The sequence below is a fragment of the Aotus nancymaae genome, unplaced genomic scaffold (genome assembly GCF_030222135.1).
Source record: "Aotus nancymaae isolate 86718 unplaced genomic scaffold, 86718_ANA_hifiasm-v0.15.2.pri h1tg000067l, whole genome shotgun sequence".
Lineage (NCBI taxonomy): Eukaryota > Metazoa > Chordata > Mammalia > Primates > Aotidae > Aotus > Aotus nancymaae.
Window position 1 is genome coordinate 16165418 of NW_026988482.1, and position 20832 is coordinate 16186249.

Here is a 20832-nt window from a genome sequence, read left to right on the forward strand (position 1 = left end):
TCTTTTTAAAAAATGGCCAGCAGGAACAAGAACAGTCAGGAAGTCATGCAGAACTACGGATGCCCAACGCTGGAGCAGTTACTCCATGTGTTGAGGCCCCCACGGATTTTATAAATCACCATCTATCAGTGTATTTCACCCATATCAGGACCCCAAGGCTTTGCCTTATAATTCAACACATACTTGTGGGCTTCTCTAGAGTTTATTGTATTTGATACAGTATTATACAAAGTTATTCCCTATAGATCCATGATTATCAAGTTTACCATAAGAAACATACATGGCACACAAACTACAACAGTTGTTTTCATGAGTGTATTACAATTTAAAAGAACGCCACCATTAAATGCATTTGATAAAATATGCACTGTTCTTTAAACACTGCCATAGAAACTGTCAGCCTACCTTTTCAAAGAACCTCGACCTTCAGGACACGTTTCTTTGATCACCTCTTTTCCAGAACATCATAACTTATTCAAAAGTTGCATTCAGGCCGGGTGGCTCATGCCTATAATCCCAGCACTTTGGGAGGCCAAGGCGGGTGAATCACGAGGTCAAGAGATCGAGACCATCCTGGTAAAGGTGAAACCCCGTCTCTACTAAAAATACAAAAATTAGCTGGGCATGGTGGCGCGCACCTGCAGTCCCAGCTACTTGGGAGGCTGAGGCAGGAGAATTGCTTGAACCCAGGAGGCAGAGGTTGCGGTGAGCCGAGATCGCGCCATTGCACTCTAGCTTGGGTAACAAGAGTGAAACTCCGTCTCAAAAAAAAAAAAAAAGTTGCATTCATGTGCAAGCTGCCCTGCTGCTGTGACAAGCTGGAAAATCCACTGCATTTCCAGTGTCACCTGTTTGTCATTAGCTTCATCCATGAGACAGCCAGCATCAAGGTCAAGGTCTTCACATTCACCTAGGAGCTAAGGTATTCATCTTTTTCCAAGTCACTCAAAGGTTTGCTCTTGTACTCAAGGAAACTCTGAGAGTCTCCTACTGCACTTTACCACTTGTCACAACATAGATCATTCCTAGACCTTGGCACATGCTCCTCCTGGAACCCGACAATCACCTGTAAGTGGGTGCTAAGGTTTAACCAGTGTTCCCCGGAATTCATGTGTTGGAAATGTGATCCCCAATGCTGCTGCTGGGAGGTGGGCCTTTTGAGAGCTGATGAAGTCATTAAGAGGGATTCATGCCTGTCTCACAGGCCTGGGTTACTTCCCTTGGGAGGGAGGGAGTTCTCACTCTCACTCACAGCACTGGACGAGTTAGTTACCAAGAGTGGCTGTTATAAAGCGAGATGCTCCTCGTGCTGTGCTCCTTCCACACGCCTCTGCTTCCCTCCCCAGGAGCTGCCACCATGCTCTTGGACTTCCAGGCCTCCAAAACCTCAAGCTAAATGAATATCTTTCCTTTCTAAATTACCCAGTCTCAGGTATTGTCATAGTGAGAGAAAACAGACTAGGATAGTGGGAGATGCACACAGTTTCCTTCTTCCTCCTAATTTGTCACCAGGAAATGGAGCAACCCAGCCTCAGGCTCTGAAAGAGGCTGAGGTTTGAGGGAAAAGGGGCAGATCACTGAGAACTCTTCTAGGCTATCCTGGGTTTAATCACTATAATTATTAGTGAGTCAACTATAAATATTTATTGAGAGAATAAAATGTGCCAGAAACAGTGTGAGATTACAGTGTCCATGGGAAAAAGAGGAAGCACCGCCTCCCCATTGTTCTGTGCCTCTACATGGAGGATGCTCTAGACAAACCCTCCGGCCTCTTGCTCCCTGCCCCCTCCCTCCCTCCTTGCACACCAACTCCTCCTTAAGGCAGGAGGAGAAACTTATCTAATGGGTGAGTTTGGAAGGCAAGTCAGCCCCGGAGCCACCTCTGTTTCTCTTCTCCAGAATCCACCTGTACAGAACCTGCCCATCCCTGCAGGGAGGCCAGTGGCTGCCAGAGCTGCCTGTGCCTCCAAAAGTCTGTCCAGTTCTTGTGTCCCAGGTTACAAGGCCCGCTGTGTCTATCCTTTCCAACTCAGACCTGAAATAAAGATGGCATCTATGGTGTTCCCATAAACCTCAATAGATGAAAGTAGGTAATCTTCTGGAGATTACCTTCCAGGAGGGAGAGAGAGAAACTACAAACCTTTTAACAGGATAGTTACTTTCAGGGATGGATAGTTGCAAACATGCAGAGCACACTCCAGCCTCAGGCCCACACGCTCACAGTTCTCTCGGACGGAGTCTCACACAGATGGCTGGCTCCCTCACTTCCTTCAGGCTCTGCACAAATGGTACCTTATCACTGGAGCCTTCCCTGACCACCCATGCACCACAGCTAACAACTCCCCATGCTGACAACCACACACTTCCTATCTCCTCAGGCTGCTTCACTTCTCTCTGTAGAACTGATCTCAATCTGACTCACCTCATATTTATTTATTTGTTAAAACTCTATCTCCCATACATTCCTTGCAACCCCAGAATTTAAGCTCCATCAAGGCAGAAACTTGTTCTGTTCCCTGCTGTTCACAAGTACCTAGAACAGTGCCTGGCACAGGCTATGCACTCAACAATACTTGGTGAACGAATGAATGAATTAATTAATTTAAAAAATGAATACATGCTATACAAGAAATGCACAGCTGGGCGCACTGGCTCACAACTGTAACCCCAACGTTTTGGGAAGCCAGGGCAGGAGGATCACTAGTTTGAGACCAGCCTGGGTAAGAAGGTGAGATCCCACCTCTACAGAACAATTTTAAAAAATGGCTGGGAGCAGTGACTCACGCTTATAATCCCAGCACTTTGGGAGACCGAGGCGGGTGGATCATGAGGTCAGGAGTTTAAGGCCAACCCGACAAATATGGTGAAACCCCATCTCTACTAAAAATATAAAAATTAGCCGAGCATGCTGGCACATGCCTGTGGTCCCACCTACTCAGGAGGCAGAGGCAGGAGAATCGCTTGACTTGGGAGGTGGAGGTTGCAGTGAGCAGGATTGTGCCACTACACTCCAGCCTGGGCAACAGAGTGAGACTCTGTCTCAAAAAAAAAAAAATTAGCTGGACATTGGTGGCACATGCCTATAGTCCTAGCTACTCAGGAGGCTGAGGTAGGGGGATCCCCTGAGCCCCAGTCTGAGGCTACAGTGAGCTGTGATCACACACTGTGCTCTAGCCTGTGCAGCAGAAACCCTGTCTCTTAAAATAAAAGGCTGAGCACAGTGACTCACACCTATAATCCCAGCAGTTTGGGAGGCCAAAGCAGGTGGATCACTTGAAGTCAAGAGTTCGTGACCAGCCTGGCCAACATAGTGACGCCCCATCTCTACTAAAAATACAAAAATTAGCTGGGTGTAGTGGTAGGCACCTGTAATCCTAGCTACTCAGGAAGCCAAGGCAGGAGAATCACTCGAACCTGGAGGGTGGAGGCTGCAGTGAGCCATGATTGCACCCTTGCACTCCAGCCTTGTGACAGAACCAGACTCCTTCTCAAAAAAAAAAAAAGAAAAATACACAAGGTGATAGAAAAGATGAAGGCTGGCATGAGAGTTGCATTACAAAAGAGATTCAGGGAAGGTCTTTCTGAATGGCTACCATTTGAGCTGATAGCACAAGAGAAATAGAGAAATACCACAAAGAAGCAATATCGATATATTCCATGGAGGCCATACCAACAGTGACTGATGGGCCCCAAGGGGCCTCTGCAGAGGGCTGGCCAGCATGGGAAAGGAGAGGAGACATGAGAGGCACCTTGAGGCCTGCTCACTGTGTTTATTTTCCCAGAAGTCAGTGGAGTAGAACCATGATATGAGACTGGACTCAAAACAATATACACAGCAGCACTGGGCTAAACTGGACTAAATGCAACCCAGCAACACAGATGTGATGGCCCCAGCTCTAGCAGCCATCCTGGACCATGAAGACACAGCCACTCTCAGGAATGGTGAAACACAGAGCTGGAGGGAGCCGAGGACCCTGATGACTTCGCGAAGCTCCCATGCCAGCCCAGGAATGCCTACCTCTGGACTTCATTGAAATGACACATAAATTCAATCTTGTTTAAGCCACCATTATTTGGGGGTTTTATGGTCTATTCTGTCAAACCTGATCCAGCAGGAAAGGCACATGGAAAGGATAAGTCTTGATCTAAGTCTTACAAGTGTTAGATTGCACTTGACAGACAGAATGAAACAGATGCTCAGAAGCAGAGCAAGCACAGTGCCATGAGAAGGTACAGCTTGTCCTACAGCTCAGGACCCTTAGCCACGGCTGTGGGTCTAGGATGCTGAAACGACCTGGGGTGGCAGGTAGCCAGAAGCCACTGGAGGTTCTGAATGGAAGTCATGTAATAAAGGCAGCATTTTAGCAAGGTGAATGTGGCAGCCCTTCACAGGTCAGCACCGCCAGAGGAGCCTGGGTGGAAGAGTCATAGTCAGTCAAACAGTTCCTGAATGCCTGCTATGTGCCAGGCATTGTGCTCCCCAGGGAAGGCTACCCAGAGGACAGGATGCCTGAACTGGGTCTGAGAGACCAGCAGGAGGGCAGCAGGCACTCCTGGACTTCTTAGAGTAGTGACTCCCAAGACTGCCTATGTAGCTCCATCCAAATACAGATCCCTAGATCCCAACCAGCAGATTCTGAACCCATAGACTGGGGTGGGGTCCAGGATTCTGTAATGTTTTTCGTTTGTTGAGACGGAGTTTCACTCTCATTGCCCAGGCTAGAGTACAATGGCGCATCACAACCTCAGCCTCCTAGGTTCAAGTGATTCTCCTGCCTCAGCCTCCCGAGTAGCTAGGATTACAGGCAGATGCCACCACACCCAGCTAACTTTGTATTTTTAGTAGAGACGGGGTTTCTCCATGTTGGTCAGGTTGGTTTTGAACTCCCAGCCTCAGGTGATCCGCCCACCTCGGCCTCCCAAAGTGCTGGGATTACAGGCTGAAGCCACTACGCCCAGCCTGGATGCTGTATTTTTAATAAGTGTCCCTAGGTGTTTCTGATGAATTTAGAAAATCAACCTATTGTATAGGCTAGAAGCAGCTCCTATAGTGGTACCTGGAACACAGCAAGTTTGAAAGTTCACTAAATAAGTTAATAAATAATATACTTCCCTGTTCACAGACCAACAGATTAATTAAAACTTTCAAAAAGATTTAAAACAAGATGCAACCCTACATTAATCCTTTCTAGCTAATAGCTAATTAGCCAAAATAAAATCTAAGGTCACTAATAATATTCTGGGATCTATTTCCACAACCATTTCAGCTATTTGAGCTAAAAGGTGTTTATATGCCACCTGAAAATGGCCTGAGAAGAGACCTCGGTGTGGGGGCACCAGCCCCGTTTCAGTTCACTGCAACCCTGCTCTGCATCTGGCAGCCATGCTGAGGTCCCAGAGTCACCTGAAGGAAAGAGGAGCCCCCCAGGCTATCTTCAGACAGTTCCAACACAACTCAAGTCAATTCTCCCTGGGAATAAACTGCCCCCTGGACTTTATCTTACAAGACAAAGGGGCTCCTTTAAGGAGAAATATGGTACAAAGGTAACACTACTGGCCTAGGATGCAGGTCCAGCCCCAACTGAGTAACTCTCCAGAAAGCTTTGAACAAGTATCCTCACCTATCGTGTGATATATTCCAAGATCCCTTCCACCTCTGGTACAATTAGAGTGAGAAATTCTAGTTTCCTTTTCCTAAGTCAATACCAAAAAAGCAATTCCAATATAAAATTCACCCACATGTACAGGTGCAGTGGCTCACACCTGTAATCCAGCACTTTGGGAGGCCAAGGCGGGCAGATCACAAGGTCAAGAGATCGAGACCACAGTGGCCAACATGGTGAAAACCCATTTCTACTAAAAATACAAAAATTAGCTGAGCATGGTGGTGTGAGTCTGTAATCCCAGCTACTTGGGAGGCTGAGGCAGGAGAATCACTTGAACCCGGGAGGTGGAGGTTGCAGTGAGCAGAGGTTGCAGTGAGCTGAGCTCGCACCACTGCACTCCAGCCTGGGCAACAGGATGAGACTCTTTCTCAAAAAAAAAAAAAAAGAAAAAGAAAAAATTCAATCACATATGTTAGGTGCTAGGAATGCAGCATTTAAGATACATCAGTGTCAATGCCCTTAAGGAGTTCAGAGTCTAGCAAGGAAGACAAATTATCAATTCAATGATTATATAAATACAACTGTGATAAATGTTACTAAGGAAAAGTGCTTGGAGTTTGAAAGTATGTAACGAGGCTCAGGAAAGGTTTACCAAGGAAATAACACCAGAGCTGAGACCTGAAAGCTGAGTACCAGCTAAAAATGGGGGCGGGGAGTACTCTACACAGAGGAAAGACATGTGTAATGTGACCCATGGTACAGGGAGAGGTATTCTTCTCAGGAATATTCCAAACCCAAGGAAGAATTAAATAAAATGAAGCAAACCTTTTAGAATCACAGATTTAAAAGAAAAAAAGAGCACTTTTCATCACAAACAGAAAAATATACAAAATATGAACTCAAAAGTAATGGTAATGCCAAGTGCAGTGTCGTGTGCCTGTAATCCCAGCTACTCAGGAGGCTAAGGCAGGAGAATCGCTTGAGCTCCGGAGTTGACCACCAGCCTGGGCAACACAGCAAGAATTCTTATCAAAAACAAAGCAAAATAAAAGTAATAGAGGCCAGGCCCAGTGGCTTACACCTGTAATTCCAGCACTTTGGGAGGCCAAGGTGGGTGGATCACCTGAGTCAGGAGTTCGAGACCAGCCTGGCCAACATGGTGAAAACCCCATCTCTACTAAAAATACAAAAAATTAGCCAGGTGTGGTGGCAGCCACCATGCCTATATTCCAGCATTTTGGGAGGCCGAGACCAGTGGATTACCTGTGGTCAGGAGTTTGAGACCAGCCTGGCCAACATGGTGAAACCTCATCTCTACTAAAACTACAAAAAAATTGGGTGTGGTGGCTCATGCTTGTAATCCCAGCACTTTGGAAGGCCAAGGTAGTCGGATCACCTGCGGTCAGAAGATCAAGACCAGCCTGACCAACATGGAGAAACCCCATCTCTACTAAAAATACAATATTAGCCGAGTGTGGTGGCACATGCCTATAATCCCAGCTACTCAGAAGGCTCAGGCAGGAGAATCGCTTGAACCCGGGAGGTGAAGGTTGCAGCGAGCCAAGATCGCACCATTGCACTCCAGCCTGGGCAACAACAGCGAAACTCCATCTCAAAAAAAACCCCAAACAAAACAAAAACAAAAAATGAGCCGGTATGGTGGCAGGCACCTGTAATCTCAACTACGCAGGAGGCTCAGGAAGCTTAGGCAGGAGAATCGTTTGAACCTGGGAGGCAGAGGTTGCGGTGAGCCAAGATCGTGTCATTGCACTCCAGCCTGGGCAACAAGAACAAAACTCCATCGCAATAAAAATAATAGTAATAATAATAATGGGACCAATTATATGCCAGGACTGATAAACCCTTATCCGACCACTGACATCAGGCTCAAAGTCCCCATACACTAGACCCTCACCCCTCACACCTCAACAGAGGAGGTATCAGTTCCCTCCAGGTCATTCGCAGCTGCCTCCAGGCCTTGAGAGAGGCTGCCGGAACTGGGCCCACTAAAGTGGAGTATTCCGAGCATGAAACACTTACTCATAGACAGGAGGAGCTCAGCCCTGAGGCTGGATCTACCCCTGGGCCAATATTTCTGGTGCCAACTAAGAGTGCCAGGCATTGTACATAGGGATGGATGATAAGACATGAGATGGTCACAGCACCAGGGAAGTAGAAGAGGAAAAGAGGGCCAGTTCCTTGGCTCCAAGGAGGGGATGGTATCTGAAGATGGGCAAGACCTGGAAATGGAGAGAAGGAGCACCCCAACAGTGGGAATGACAAAAGCAAAGGCATGCAGGCTGGCAAGCACTGGGTGTGCAGCAAAAGCTGCAGCAGGAGCTCGGGACAAGGGGATAGAGATCTAGCAACGGCGCAGAGTAGGCCCAAAAGACATGGCAATACTGATCTTCAAGGTGGCATTTGGAGATCTGGTCAAATCCCAAGATCTGCCCAGACTGACCCTATGGCCAACCATCCTCAGTTTTCTACCCTGAACTCGTGCAATGTTTCTCAAATAGTAGGGTCATTAGGATCACCTGGGACAGGCTGCCAGGCCCCTCCTCCAGAGAGGACCTTCAGAGGTCCCAGGGTCTAGGGACTTTCTCAGGGGAGGTGAAAGCTGAGTAAAGAATGGCCAAGGGCCGAAGAGGACATTGTGGGCAGAGAGTACAGCATGTATAAAGGCCCAGTCTATACATAGCTAAGGTATGAGATGTATGTAGAGAAAGGAGGAGAGGTGAAGCCAGAGACGCGGACCTGGCTCACAACACAACAGCCCTACCAAGAAACTGGGACTTGACTCTTTAGGCAACAAGGAGCCACCGCAGACTCCTGAAGCCTGTAGGATCCTGGCAGCAGCTCCCCTAGTCACTCATTTAAGCCATTCAGATAATACAACTCCCGCCTCAGCACGCTGCCCCAACCAACATCAGTCTCCACTCTTTAATATCATCTAGTACTTCTTTTCCAAAATCTGGCCTCGGATCCCCTCTGTACAACTATTAGGTCAAAATCAAATAAGCAATTTGACCCAGATAACTCACATATGTCAGGAACTACGTTGCAGGTGGGCAGCTCAGGGACGATCCTACCCCCTTGTTCCCCGGATCCCCTCCGGGAGCGCGCACTGATCTCGTCTAGGACGGGGTGGGCCACCCACCGGGAGCCCCTAGCGGCCGCCCCGCTCACCTTGCACTTGAAGCCAGCAGCGGGCGGCAGGAGCTCCCGCAGCAGGCCCTTGGCCACCTCGCGGCTGGCCTCCTCGCTCACGAAGTGAAGGTTAAGCACCTCGTGCGCCTCGAACTTGGCGAGGCGCAGCAGTGAGCGTAGCGCGACGCGGGCCTTGGCCTGCAGCGCCGCATTGTGCTCCGCCTTGGTGAACATCATCAGCAGGTGGTAGTCCACCGGCCCGGCCCCGCCGCCCTCCAAGCTCTTGGCCTTAGCGCCAGGGGCTGGCGCCACCGAGCCCCACGCCAGACCCAGCGCGGGCGGCGAGGGCGCGGCGGGGCCCCCGGCGCGGGCCTCCTTCAGCCTCTTGGTGGCGCTGGAGAAGGTCTCCCGGCCAGAGCCGAGGTAGTAGAAGGCGCAGACGGCCAGCGCCGCGGCCAGCAGCAGCGCGCAGTAGTGAGAGCGCACAGCGCCCAGGCGCGCCATGGTCCGAGCGCACGGGAGCCCGCCTCGGAGGAGGCCCATGCGCTACGAGACGGCGGCGCCAGCGGCACCGGCAACGCGAGAAAGCCCTCAGGGAGCCGGACGCCGGCGGCCACTTAGCTCCGGCTGCGGGCGGCGGCCATGGTGGGGGCGGGGCCGAGCCGCCTGGAGCCCAATCGCGGGCGCCCGTACGCGGAGGGGCGGGACAAAGCGTGCGGTAGCCGCTGGGTCCTAGGTTCCGAGGGGTTAGAGGCCGGGCTAGAGGTTCAGTGGGATCCGCCGTCCGGCGCGGGAGGCGCGGATTGAGGACCCCAGCCCGCTGAGGGCCGGCCCGCTGTCCCGGCTGAGAAATGGCGCCCTACGCGCCGGGCACCAGAAGCCAGATATCCAAGCTGAGCCTTGGATGGAATGGAGGCGCCCGAACGGAGGAACTTAGGTTAGCAAAAAGCGAAGCTGGAGGCACCAAGAGGGAAAATTTATCTCTGCACCTTTCCCCCCCACAATTTCTCGGAGGCTTTAAGCCCTCTCCGCCTCTCCTGCACCCAAGCTGGAGGTAGGGAATTTAAACCGGCAGCTCCTCCCTTCTCCCGCTGCTCTGGGAGGAAATTGCCCGGGCCGCACGTCGCGCCGGATGCCGAGCTGAGAGAGGCAGGATGTGGCCAGCAGGGGGCCCCCGCCGACCGCCCGAACCTGCTCCCCGAGCCCCCAATGCGTAGTGAAGCCCAACAGGGCAACATTTCATTAGCTTTTTGTTTTGTAAACAGACTTTTAACACTTTATCAAGAGCCTTCATATGTACCAGGGAATTCTGCACAGCGAGGACACCTGCCCAAAGTCACAGAGCTAGCGAGTGGCAATTTTGACCCTGGGCAGTTGCACACTGCTAACTAGATAAAAACTTACTAACTTCAGTCTTATAAGAATTGAGGATAGGGGCCGGGCGCGGTGGCTCACTCCTGTAATCCCAGCACTTTGGGAGGCCGAGGCGGGTGGATCACGAGGTCAAGAGATCGAGACCATCCTGGTCAACATGGTGAAACCCCGTCTCTACTAAAAATACAAAAAATTAGCTGGGCATGGTGGCGCGTGCCTGTAGTCCCAGCTACTCAGGAGGCTGAGGCAGGATAATTGCCTGAACCCAGGAGGCAGAGGTTGCGGTGAGCTGAGATCGCGCCATTGCACTCCAGCCTGGGTAACAAGAGCGAAACTCCGTCTCAAAAAAAAAAGCAAATGCAGGTGATTCACTTCCAGTTTAGTTTTTTCCAACCTTCCATTCCTTCAGTCCCAATTCAAAGACAAACGTGTGTATGTCTGTTTACTAAAAAGATCAAATGTGAATGTGTTACAAAGATTAGGAACATTAATGTCAATCATAATGGAAAAAAATTAGAGCAAGCACCCCCACCCAGGAAAAAAGTCTTTTATCTTTTTGCCAATGAATTAGGGGCCATAATAGCTCTGTGAACAGAGAGAATTATACACTTAAACAATTCAAATGTATTTCTTGATTGAAGTAACCAGCAAACAGGATCAATGTGGATTTGAAAGGGCTGGGAAGAAATATAGTACCTTAAAAATAACTGCTGCTGACAGATATGTTCACAGTGTAGTTCACAAGAAAATGTCAGTCTGAGCATGAAGTAACTATGCCAGAGGTGAGATTTTTATTGACTTACTGTAATTTTTTGGCATACAAAGTACTTAAGTATATTTACAATTCTTACATAATGTACATTTTAGAATAAAGATAATGCACTTTGCTCCATTTACAATGACAAACTATTGTAAAACTACATTCATGAATTAGATACAAATCCTCTACATACTAATAAAAAGTAAATGGACTGTTGGTTATACATTCTTTAAAATATACCTTTCCACAGGTAGCAAGAAATACTACATGTAATAAGTCTGTATGACTGGAATGATCCAGAAATATCACAAAGCACAAGTAAACACATATATAAAAGTAGTTCATCATTTCCAAAAGTTAACCTTTAGCCTTTGTGTAAAATAAATGGTGCCAACAATCTTTATAATGTAGCAAGCTTTCCCTGTTTAATATCAAAAAAATAGAGGGTGGGGAGGTTGAAGAAAAATAAGAAAATTTAGCAAATAAGATAGTGAAAAGACCAATGCAGAGAAGTTTATGTAATCAAACCTTGCTATGTCCCCACATTATCACATTTTAAGTGGATAAATTTATGTAAACAGAAAACTATGTCCACAAAACCATATTTGTAGATGTCATTTAGATGTATCAAGAAACTGATAAGTATATGGTGAATTAAAATTACTTTTAAAATGTTTTGCTTTCATAAATGTTTGTTATTGCAAAAATGTAAGATTTCCTACAATTTTATGTCTTTAAATCCCAACCTAGTCCTTCAAACTTTTATCCAGGTTCTCCAGAATATTTGGAGTCTTTGTTATCAAAGCACAAGGAAAGCTGGCAGTCATTATCAGATTTTGCTGCTTTACAATGATTTCAAATCACTTCATGATACAAATAAAGTGCCTCTGACTAGCAGTCAGTCACACCTGGGAAATGATGCCAACTATGCCACCAACTAAAAAATCAAGTGAGCTCACTCTGTAAAACAAAAGGAGCACCCTGGGATCAAACAAGTTGACAATTTTGGAGCTTAATCTTAGATTAAGATCTCAGAAATCCTATTGTGAGAAACCAGTAAGATAAAGCAATGCCAAAGTACACTGTAAGTAGCAAAAGAGTATACAAAGGGATGTTTTTATATTCTCACCTTGTTTCATTATACTCATTTTAATTGTGAGGAGCCCTGAATCCAAAAAGGGTAGTGACTACTAGTCCAGTGCTCTTTCCACTATATCATGCAGTTCTAAAACTCATTCTGGACATACAATCTACAAAAATATATCATTTTCCAGCTCATGTCCATGGTCCAAAATGATATTATACAGAAGTGTTATCTGACAATGTAAGAATCATCTGGGAATGTCTGACTGTTCAAAATGGTAGTAAATTTAGTCTTAAACACAATTTCACTTACTGTGACTATACTTAACATGCATAAAATATTTTTAAAATACAAACTTAATTTGGCCAGATTCTGAATGTATATTTTTTTCTTTTTCAAAATGCACTCATGAAGAACCAAAGTTCATATTCCAAATTAAATCTGTACATCTGGAAAAGTAAACACTCAAAGTTCATTAAAATCTACAGTGAAAACCAGTATAAATTGGGCAAACACCATAATCTAGTGAATACCAGGATATTTCTGAATTTCTAAGGATTGTATTAAAGGTAATTTTTTAAATCTTAGAAATCTTAAGCACATCAATGTTGCAATAAAGCACTACAAATAACTGCTCAATTACTTTTATTCTCTTCTAACATGAAATTGCATTTTATTAACTCTTCATAGTGCTGCTATTCTTATTTTTATATTTATCTAATTTTTAAGTTAGTAAGCTAATGATAATGAGCTAACAGATTAATAATAAGGAATAAGAAACTGATAATAGCAGATAAGCTATGGAAAGAAAATAAAGGCCAGTAACATTGACTGATGAAGCCCAAGAGAATGATTAACATTGTTTATACTATGATTTCTTATAATGCACTGAATCACAGCATAACTCGTATTTGTTACATACCATATAAAAGCTATTAGCTGACATGGCTAAATTCACCTAAGAGCCAACTACCTTGTAACTATTAATTTAAGAGCCTTGCTGTTTACTCCATCCTTTCTGCCAAATGTAGTCCAAATTGTGTCTCAACACATTCAAGAAATCAAGCCATAGAAATGTATTTTTGTATTGCCAGCCTCCCTGCAATATTAAAAAGTTTGCTTTCTCTGAAGATATTCCGAACTATGATCATCTTTAGGGCACTTCAAATACATTTCTAACCACTAAATTTAAGTAGATACTAATTGCTGCCACATTAACAATTCATGACTCAACCCACAGGAGGTAAGAGTGTCATAAACAATTGCCTTCACAACCACAGAGATTCCAGAGGTGATCTGAAGCACCATGGCTAGATCCAAAAAGAAAACTGCCTAGACTTCCTTAGATAAAGGTCAGGATCTTTAGGAATGAAGTCCTGGGTTTAAAACAGGAATGGACACTATAAAGGAAATGTGAGGTTTTCTCTTTTCTTTCTTTTTAACATACTTCTTTTCTTTGAGTTTCTTGGTCAAATAATTTCAAGGTATACTCTAATAAAAACTACAAATCAGATTTTTGCCTTTAGTTAAGGTGCCTAAAAGCCAGATGATCTATGGCTTTGAGGTGAATCAGGAAAGATTTAATGTTCCTGTTACTGTTATAATTAAATACAATGCTGTGGAAGTTAGCATTTCCTCAGAAATAATTCACAAATATATTTTTATCCTTATCCAACATATAGTGACTATTACAATATAAGCATTACATGCATGCAATTTGGCCAAATTATGGAACCTTTTCTGTGATGTAAACTTATTTCAGTATAACTCCTGCTTGGCTAGATTCTGATTTGATGTTTAATCAATTTATAAAACTCTAGTTATTGAGAAATGTTAGAAATTTTATAAATAATTGGATACATAAAACTGTGGATTTAAAAACCTCTTTTATTTAGAAAGAGTATCAATAATATCATTTATATATAATTTCTAAAAGAAGATTAAACTTGTTGACAACAATGGAAAGGAATCAATAGGAAAATTAAGCCAGGCATGGGGGCTCACGCCTGTAATCCCAGCACTTTGGGAGGCCGAGTGAGCAGATAACCTGAGGGAAGTTCGAGACCAGCCTGGCCAAAATGGTGAAACCTCTGTCTCTACCAAAAATACAAAAATTAGCTGGGCATGGTGGCGGGTGCCTATAGTCCCTGCTACTTAGGAGGCTTAGGCATGAGAATTGCTTAAACCTGGGAGAAGGAGGCTGCAGTGAGCCGAGATTGTGCCACTGCACCCCAGCCTGGGTGACAAGAGCGAAACTCAAGTCTCAAAAAAAAAAGGCAAATTAATTATTTTATACTTGATAAAACATTTCAAAGATGGACTCAGACTAATTTGTAGCATATAAATGGTAAATATGTTTATCCATAATATTTTGGAATTCAGGGTTCTGTGATTCATGTAACCGAATAGTAAAGCTATATACATGATATAATTTAAAAGAATGTACACTGTGTACAAGTACACAAAATAGATGTAGAAAAAAATAAACAGCAATTTATTGCTATATATTTTAGTATTAACTAAAAATAAATGGGGTACTTTTTCTCCTTTGTATAGAGATTTTTCTTTCCCTAGGAGCAACAGCAAAACTGCATCTTTAAAAGGACAAATTTCCAAAAAAAAAATGTCCTACATTATTTTATAAATTGATTTTTCCTTTAAAGTTAAGTTTTGATGAAAGCATAATTTTGCAACATTCAAGTAACCTTTAAAACAGTTTTATTACATCAATACATTTGTCAAGGTTTTAGGAAATCAACCCAACAATGAAGAGCTACACATTTTGAACTGGGATTTTTGTGATTAAAAAAAAAAGCTTCTTTTTGCTGCATAAAATAGAATAATTATAAAGGACTCAATTATGGTCTACCTGTACAGCCATTATACATACATATATTAAAGTACTGGACAATAACCTGTCATCTAAGGAGTATAACCGCACTTAGGAACAAACGGGGAAAACACATTCTTTAGTTCTAATAAATCATATATTATGTGTATGATAGCTAGGTTACCAAACACACATAAAAACAGACACCTATTTCTGAACCACCAAAAATCATCAGGGAAGCTAAAGAAAAGACATGTTCTTGAGGCAGGCAGGACAGTTGGCTCCCAACTTGATGAAGACATGCTTGACTGAATGATCCTGGGCAAGATACATGGGGAAGAAAAACATCAATGCTACTACCCATTGGCAAAAGAATCATTTTTGTCTGAGCTACTAGCATCCTGTAACCTAGAGATGGCCAAAATCTAGACTGAACTTTTATCTATAAAAATAGCCCTTTAAACAGGCTTATTATTATTTTTTAAATAAAAGAGGTCCTAAACTAGGTTCCTCTCCCAACTACTAGATAACTAAGTTTTAATTTACAAATCTATCAATAAATGGGTACCTTTTTTCCAAGCCATTCAATATCTACCAAAATTAAGTAGAATTAAAGCAGTAAAAATTTGTGAATTTTTAGCTGTATACATTAGGGGGTCACGAGATTCCATATTTTCCCCTTTTTAAAAAAATTCAGAATTTCTGTGAATCTTGCTGGAAACGATTTAGTTTCTCCGGATTATTGGACGCCATTTGAGAAAAATCACGAAATATGTCCTGGTAAGTTTCATCACCTGTGTGAAATAAAATACAGACACTTTAAACATTGACACAAGTATTAATAAAACAACATTCATATTTATGACTAGTAACTATTTTATAATTCATTGCATTAAAATTTTGTTCAGATGAGCATTTTTGGAAGAAAAGAGAGCCAACTAAAAATAAATGCTAAAAAATTATGTAATGAAATAAAAAAAAACTGTACCTGTAAAAAGCACCTCAGATGTAGCCACAGAGGAAAGCTCAGAGTTAGAAAAGAGCAAAGATGCAAGTATTTTAAAGCAATGTAAAGAAATACATTTATTAACACATGAGGGGGGGGAAAGTCATTCTAAATGAGGAATAGTAAATGAGACCTTCTTTAAATAAATATTTCTCTTGATAACAGGGCCAAAAAAAATTGACTAAAACCAAATACTAATGTTTTGGATGGATTCAAGTTATTAACAAAACAAACTGATAATCAGGTAGGGAAAAATAATACTATCTTTTAATTTAAAGGAATTTAAATTAAAAGAGCATATTAAAAAGTAATTTTTTACTCAAACATTTACAGATAATTAAAACTAATGCACCTTATCCACTGCTTACTAAACTCAGAAAATAAAAATCTGGTTAGGTGCAGTGCCTCATGCCTATAACCCCAACACTCTGGGACGCTGGGGGGTGGTGGTGGGGAGAATTGGTTGAAGCCAGGAGTTCAAGACTAGTCTGGGCAACATAGAGAGACTATGTCTCCACAAAAATTAACAACAACATCCTAGAAAATGGCTTTAAAATAATAGTTTTGCATTTAAAAGTTAGGTTTTTGTTTTACTGTAGATCATATGAGCAAGAATGCTATGAAAAAATGTAAATAAATACCAAGGACATCTGTTAAATTAGAAAAATAAACATGTGAGTATGTACAAATATGCTTGTTGAGAAGTAGATTATAGATACTGATATTATAGCTAATTGAATACCACTTTTCTTGTCATGAGAAACTAAATATACACACATACAGATCAATCCCTCAGACAAAGGAGTCTTATTTTCAAGATAAATCATTGATCATGAATGCTTCCTGCTAAACACTAGCCTTATGCAAATGCTTGGCATAATTCTGTTCTCAAGATTTCAACCATAAAATACTGCTTTTCATTATTATTGTTGTAACATGTTTTATAATTATCTCCTGTAAGATATCTTGCATCCATCTTATAACAAACTCATTGCTACACTTGTTGTTAATAGTGCAGTAAGTTTTGCCAGTTTTTAAAAAGTGAGATTTTTGAGGCAAGAGGTGTCATATCAAAAGCTAGAGAATTAGAAAAAAGTTGGGGATAGAAATAAAGATCTAGTAAAGAGGTCTACCAGCATAACCAAAGACTTTCAATAAAAAATTTTTAATACTTTTCAGTCACTTTTTATATTTAGGTAAAAAGCAACTTATTAACATCTCTATATAGCTTTCATTTAGTCCTGGAAATTTATTCATGACCTGAATCAATCTATTAAACCTAATCAGTCTACTTTAAAAAGAAAAAAAACAGTAAGAATCGATTATTAACAGGTGGCTGAGAGTAACATCTAACTCATATGGACGTTACTAAAATAAAAGGTTGATACATTGGAACAACTGGTAAGACAATCCAATTATACCCATGATTTCGTGAAAGTTTACTTCCACATCAAAAAACAAACATTGCTATTCTCATTCTTAACCATTCTAAAAGATATAAAATAAACAGAGAAGAGAGCAACATTAAATAGCAACAAACCATATAAAATATTTTTTCTAATTTTTAGATGTTGAAATATTTAAAATATTTATTGTAAACATTATAAATATTTTTAAAATACTATTTAAACTGGATAGTCTGGAATTTTACTTTCCAAGAAAGTGTAAAGTGCAGATTATAATACAAAAATACCACAAAGATTTTACCATTCAACACTAGAAGTAACTTAAAAGGCACACATTATACATTCAAGAAGAAATAGGAAGAAGGGTCTAGCAGACATTAATACCAAATAGTCTACAGATAGCACCAGATGAGCATTGTTAAGTAGTACAACAGTACAATGGCAATATATGGCTTCTACTATTAGCAATGCATATTTTGTATAACAAGCTATGGAATTTTTTAAATGGTTTCCCAGTTTTTGTTTTTAAATCATCTAGTACCTATTACACAAGTACATTTTAGTAGAACCATTGTACCATGCAAAACAAATTATACGACTCAAATGCTTCCTTGAATAAAAGTGTTGGTGCCCTAATAATCATTGGTTTCACTGACTGAATACATTTAAAAAGTATTAATACAATACAAAAGGAAGTTGCTACCTTCATATACACACATAAAACTTTTTGTTAACATTTAGTTTCTACGGAAACATTAATACACTGTTAATGTACTACCTTTCTTAGATCTCAAAATGTGCTGTCGAAAGCAAACATTACAAGAACAATAGTGACTAAGGTACTTAATACATCTAACACAAATTGAACTTCAATGTGATTTTTTAATATTTAAATATAATTTTGATTACTTAGAATTTTTCCCAAGGCAAATATAATTTGTCTACATTGGAACACATAAACAACAACCCAGAATATGCTGCCATGGAATGTTCCCAGAAATACATTTAACAATTTATTATAAATGGTAAACAACTAATCATCCAACATTTATAATACTAAGCACATTCCTTAAACTTAACCACATTCTATTGCCCTCCAAAGAGTTAACTTTTCTATGTGTCTGGACAGCTCTGAGTTTTTAAAATACAGACTGCTGTGTTTCCACTGATAATTTAAATTAATTTTTAATTTTTGGTACTCAGAATATCTACCACAACAGCAGTTATGATGATTCAAGAGTTTGCTAATTTTGCTCTTGAAATGTACTCCCCTCAAAGGGATGGCAGCATGTGACAACCACCCCCAGGTCATCATATGCATGACCTTACCCCTTCTGGGTTGGTAACAGCTTACTTTCATAATTGCTTAGATCAGCAATTCCCAGCTTGTGCTTGCTACATACTCACATAACCAGTAGTGGGTGTCTAAAGCAGTGATGATTCTCAACTGGCTGAGAGCCTGCCAACAATCAAGAAGAGTCACAAAGCCAGAGACTGTGGGAACCACCAAACTGGTTTCCAATAATTGAGAGAAAAGTATGCTGTTTCCCTCACCCACCCATATGTCCTAAGGTGTACAGGGACTGTCAAAGAGAGACACACCTTCTTTTGAAAAAAAGTGTGCTCGGGCCAGGCACGGTGGCTCATGCCTGTAATCCCAGCACTTTGGGAGGCCGCAGCAGATGGATCATTTGAGGTCTGGAGTTTGTGACCAGCCTGACCAAGATGATGAAACCCCATCTCCACTGAAAATACAGAACAATTAGCTGGGTGTGGCGGTGCACATCTGTAACCCCAGCTACTCAGGAGGCTGAGGCAGAAGAACCTCCTGAACCCGGCAGGCAGAGGTTGCAGTGAACAGAGATCGCACTGCTGTACTCCAGCCTGGGCAACAGAGCGAGACTCCATCTCAAAAAAAATAAAAAAAAGGAAAAAGAAAAAAGTGTGCTCTCACATCATGCCACACAAGAAACAGGGAGTCCCGGGTCCTTAGGGTTATACAGATAGAAAGTTCACAAGTGGGGTTTTCTAGAAATAAATCAGTGATTGCCAAAGATTATATCTGAATCTTTTAAAGGATAGAGCTCTTCATTATCAAAAGATTAAAAATACCTGCATTTAAAAGTTACCCAGAGTAATGAGGTTTTCATTCTATTGCTAAGAAAACCAAAAAAGGATCCCAATAAAACAAGCAACCAAAGCCTTTGATAGAAAAATGTACAGTGATAACCAGAGGAAAAACAAAGAGCAGCTGCCTGAGCAAAACATAACTGCTCTGTAAAGATCCATAAAGGAAAAGAATAGTAACCAGAGAACAATTGCTATGCCATTTCACCATGCCCCCTGTCTAAGCATAAAATTATCCTGCTTTAAATATTAAGCCCTCTGAATAAGTTAAAAACCTAACCCTTTTCAAGATGATCCTCAAATAGATCAGAAAAATCTCAATTTTATTCTGATATACTATTTCCAGAATTCTAATCTATTTTTTAACCTCGAAATTAAAATGTGAGAATGGTAGGAAAGCTTCTTTTAAAATGAGGCTTTTCCAAGTTTTCATTAAAACAAATTAGAAAAATCTTTTTAAACTCAAACAAAAATGACAGTGAAAGACATTTGAATGCTCCTAAATGATGGCAGCAGAAATCCAAGCAATTCGGGTGGAACTAGAGGTGGCAAGAACTCAGAGGCCCTCTTTTCAAGCTTCCCAACTCCAAAGAGTTGACCACTGACCTCCTGACTAATGAGCTGGGTAAACTTCATCGGTAAACACCTTAAGGAAAAAGCAGCTAACCAAACATTTAAGTTAAAAATTTCTGGGGGAAAATAATTGTTTAACTTAAAATCTCGAGGTTCACTCTTCTCTCACAAATATCAGGTCATATTCTTTAAACAACTTTTATTTTAAAGTGCTTAAACACAAAGGCCTCAAAAATGGCCTAGTAATACTATCAGTTAAGAATATCTGTTACAAAATTATAACCTATTTAAAATCTAACATTCAAGTTTAAAACAAATGGGTGAAATCCAGAATTAATGCTAGAGCTTCACCCTTAATCAGCACTCTACATCTTGGAACATCATGAGTCGCCTAGTATTGTATATGATCCATAGGATTAAAGTGGGACACCCTAGATTAGAAATATCTAGCTGAAGTGCCTCTATTCTTAACGTTCTTACTTGTTCCATATTAAATTAGGCCAAAAATAAGCAGTTGTAAATACGGTTCTCTGAGGAAAGAATGGCCTCACATTAATTATATATTAATCTGTTAAAATAAATGGCTGAAGTACAGAAATTTCAAAATGTATCTGAACAAGAAGAGATATTACCAGGTCACTTTAAAAATAATGTATCAATATTCATTTTTTTAAAAACCAAACCTATTCATTGCAAACTGAACATTCTCAAGTATTGTAGTCATGAATACACGAAAATTTTTACTAATATGTATATAAATTTAAAAGACAGATGAGTAATTCATATACTTAAATTTATGACACAAAAGAACCAATAATTACTCTCTTCTTTGTGAAGAATGTCTAATCAATGTGCTCATCAAAGAGAAGAATCTGATCAGCAATATTTCTTCCTTGATATCTTGATTCAAAGGTGA

At 41.6% G+C, this 20832-nt stretch overlaps 2 protein-coding genes across 6 annotated transcripts in view; both read right to left on the bottom strand.

Moving 5' to 3' along the window:
* XXYLT1 (xyloside xylosyltransferase 1) overlaps nucleotides 1-9299 on the bottom strand; it is a 194595-nt gene extending 185296 nt beyond the window's left edge. The window contains exon 1 of the mRNA XM_012448961.2: nucleotides 8796-9299. Within this exon, the coding sequence (XP_012304384.2) occupies nucleotides 8796-9299 (504 nt within the window). The remainder of the gene's footprint in view (nucleotides 1-8795) is intronic.
* Nucleotides 9300-10893: 1594 nt separating this feature from the next.
* ACAP2 (ArfGAP with coiled-coil, ankyrin repeat and PH domains 2) overlaps nucleotides 10894-20832 on the bottom strand; it is a 154500-nt gene continuing 144561 nt past the window's right edge. For 4 of the 5 annotated variants that reach the window (XM_012448968.3, XM_012448965.3, XM_012448967.3 and 1 more), the window contains one exon: nucleotides 10894-15598. In XM_012448968.3, coding sequence (XP_012304391.1) covers nucleotides 15498-15598 — 101 coding nt within the window. In that variant the 3' untranslated portion in view covers nucleotides 10894-15497. The remainder of the gene's footprint in view (nucleotides 15599-20832) is intronic. The other variant, XR_010338953.1, reaches the window with a different exon arrangement.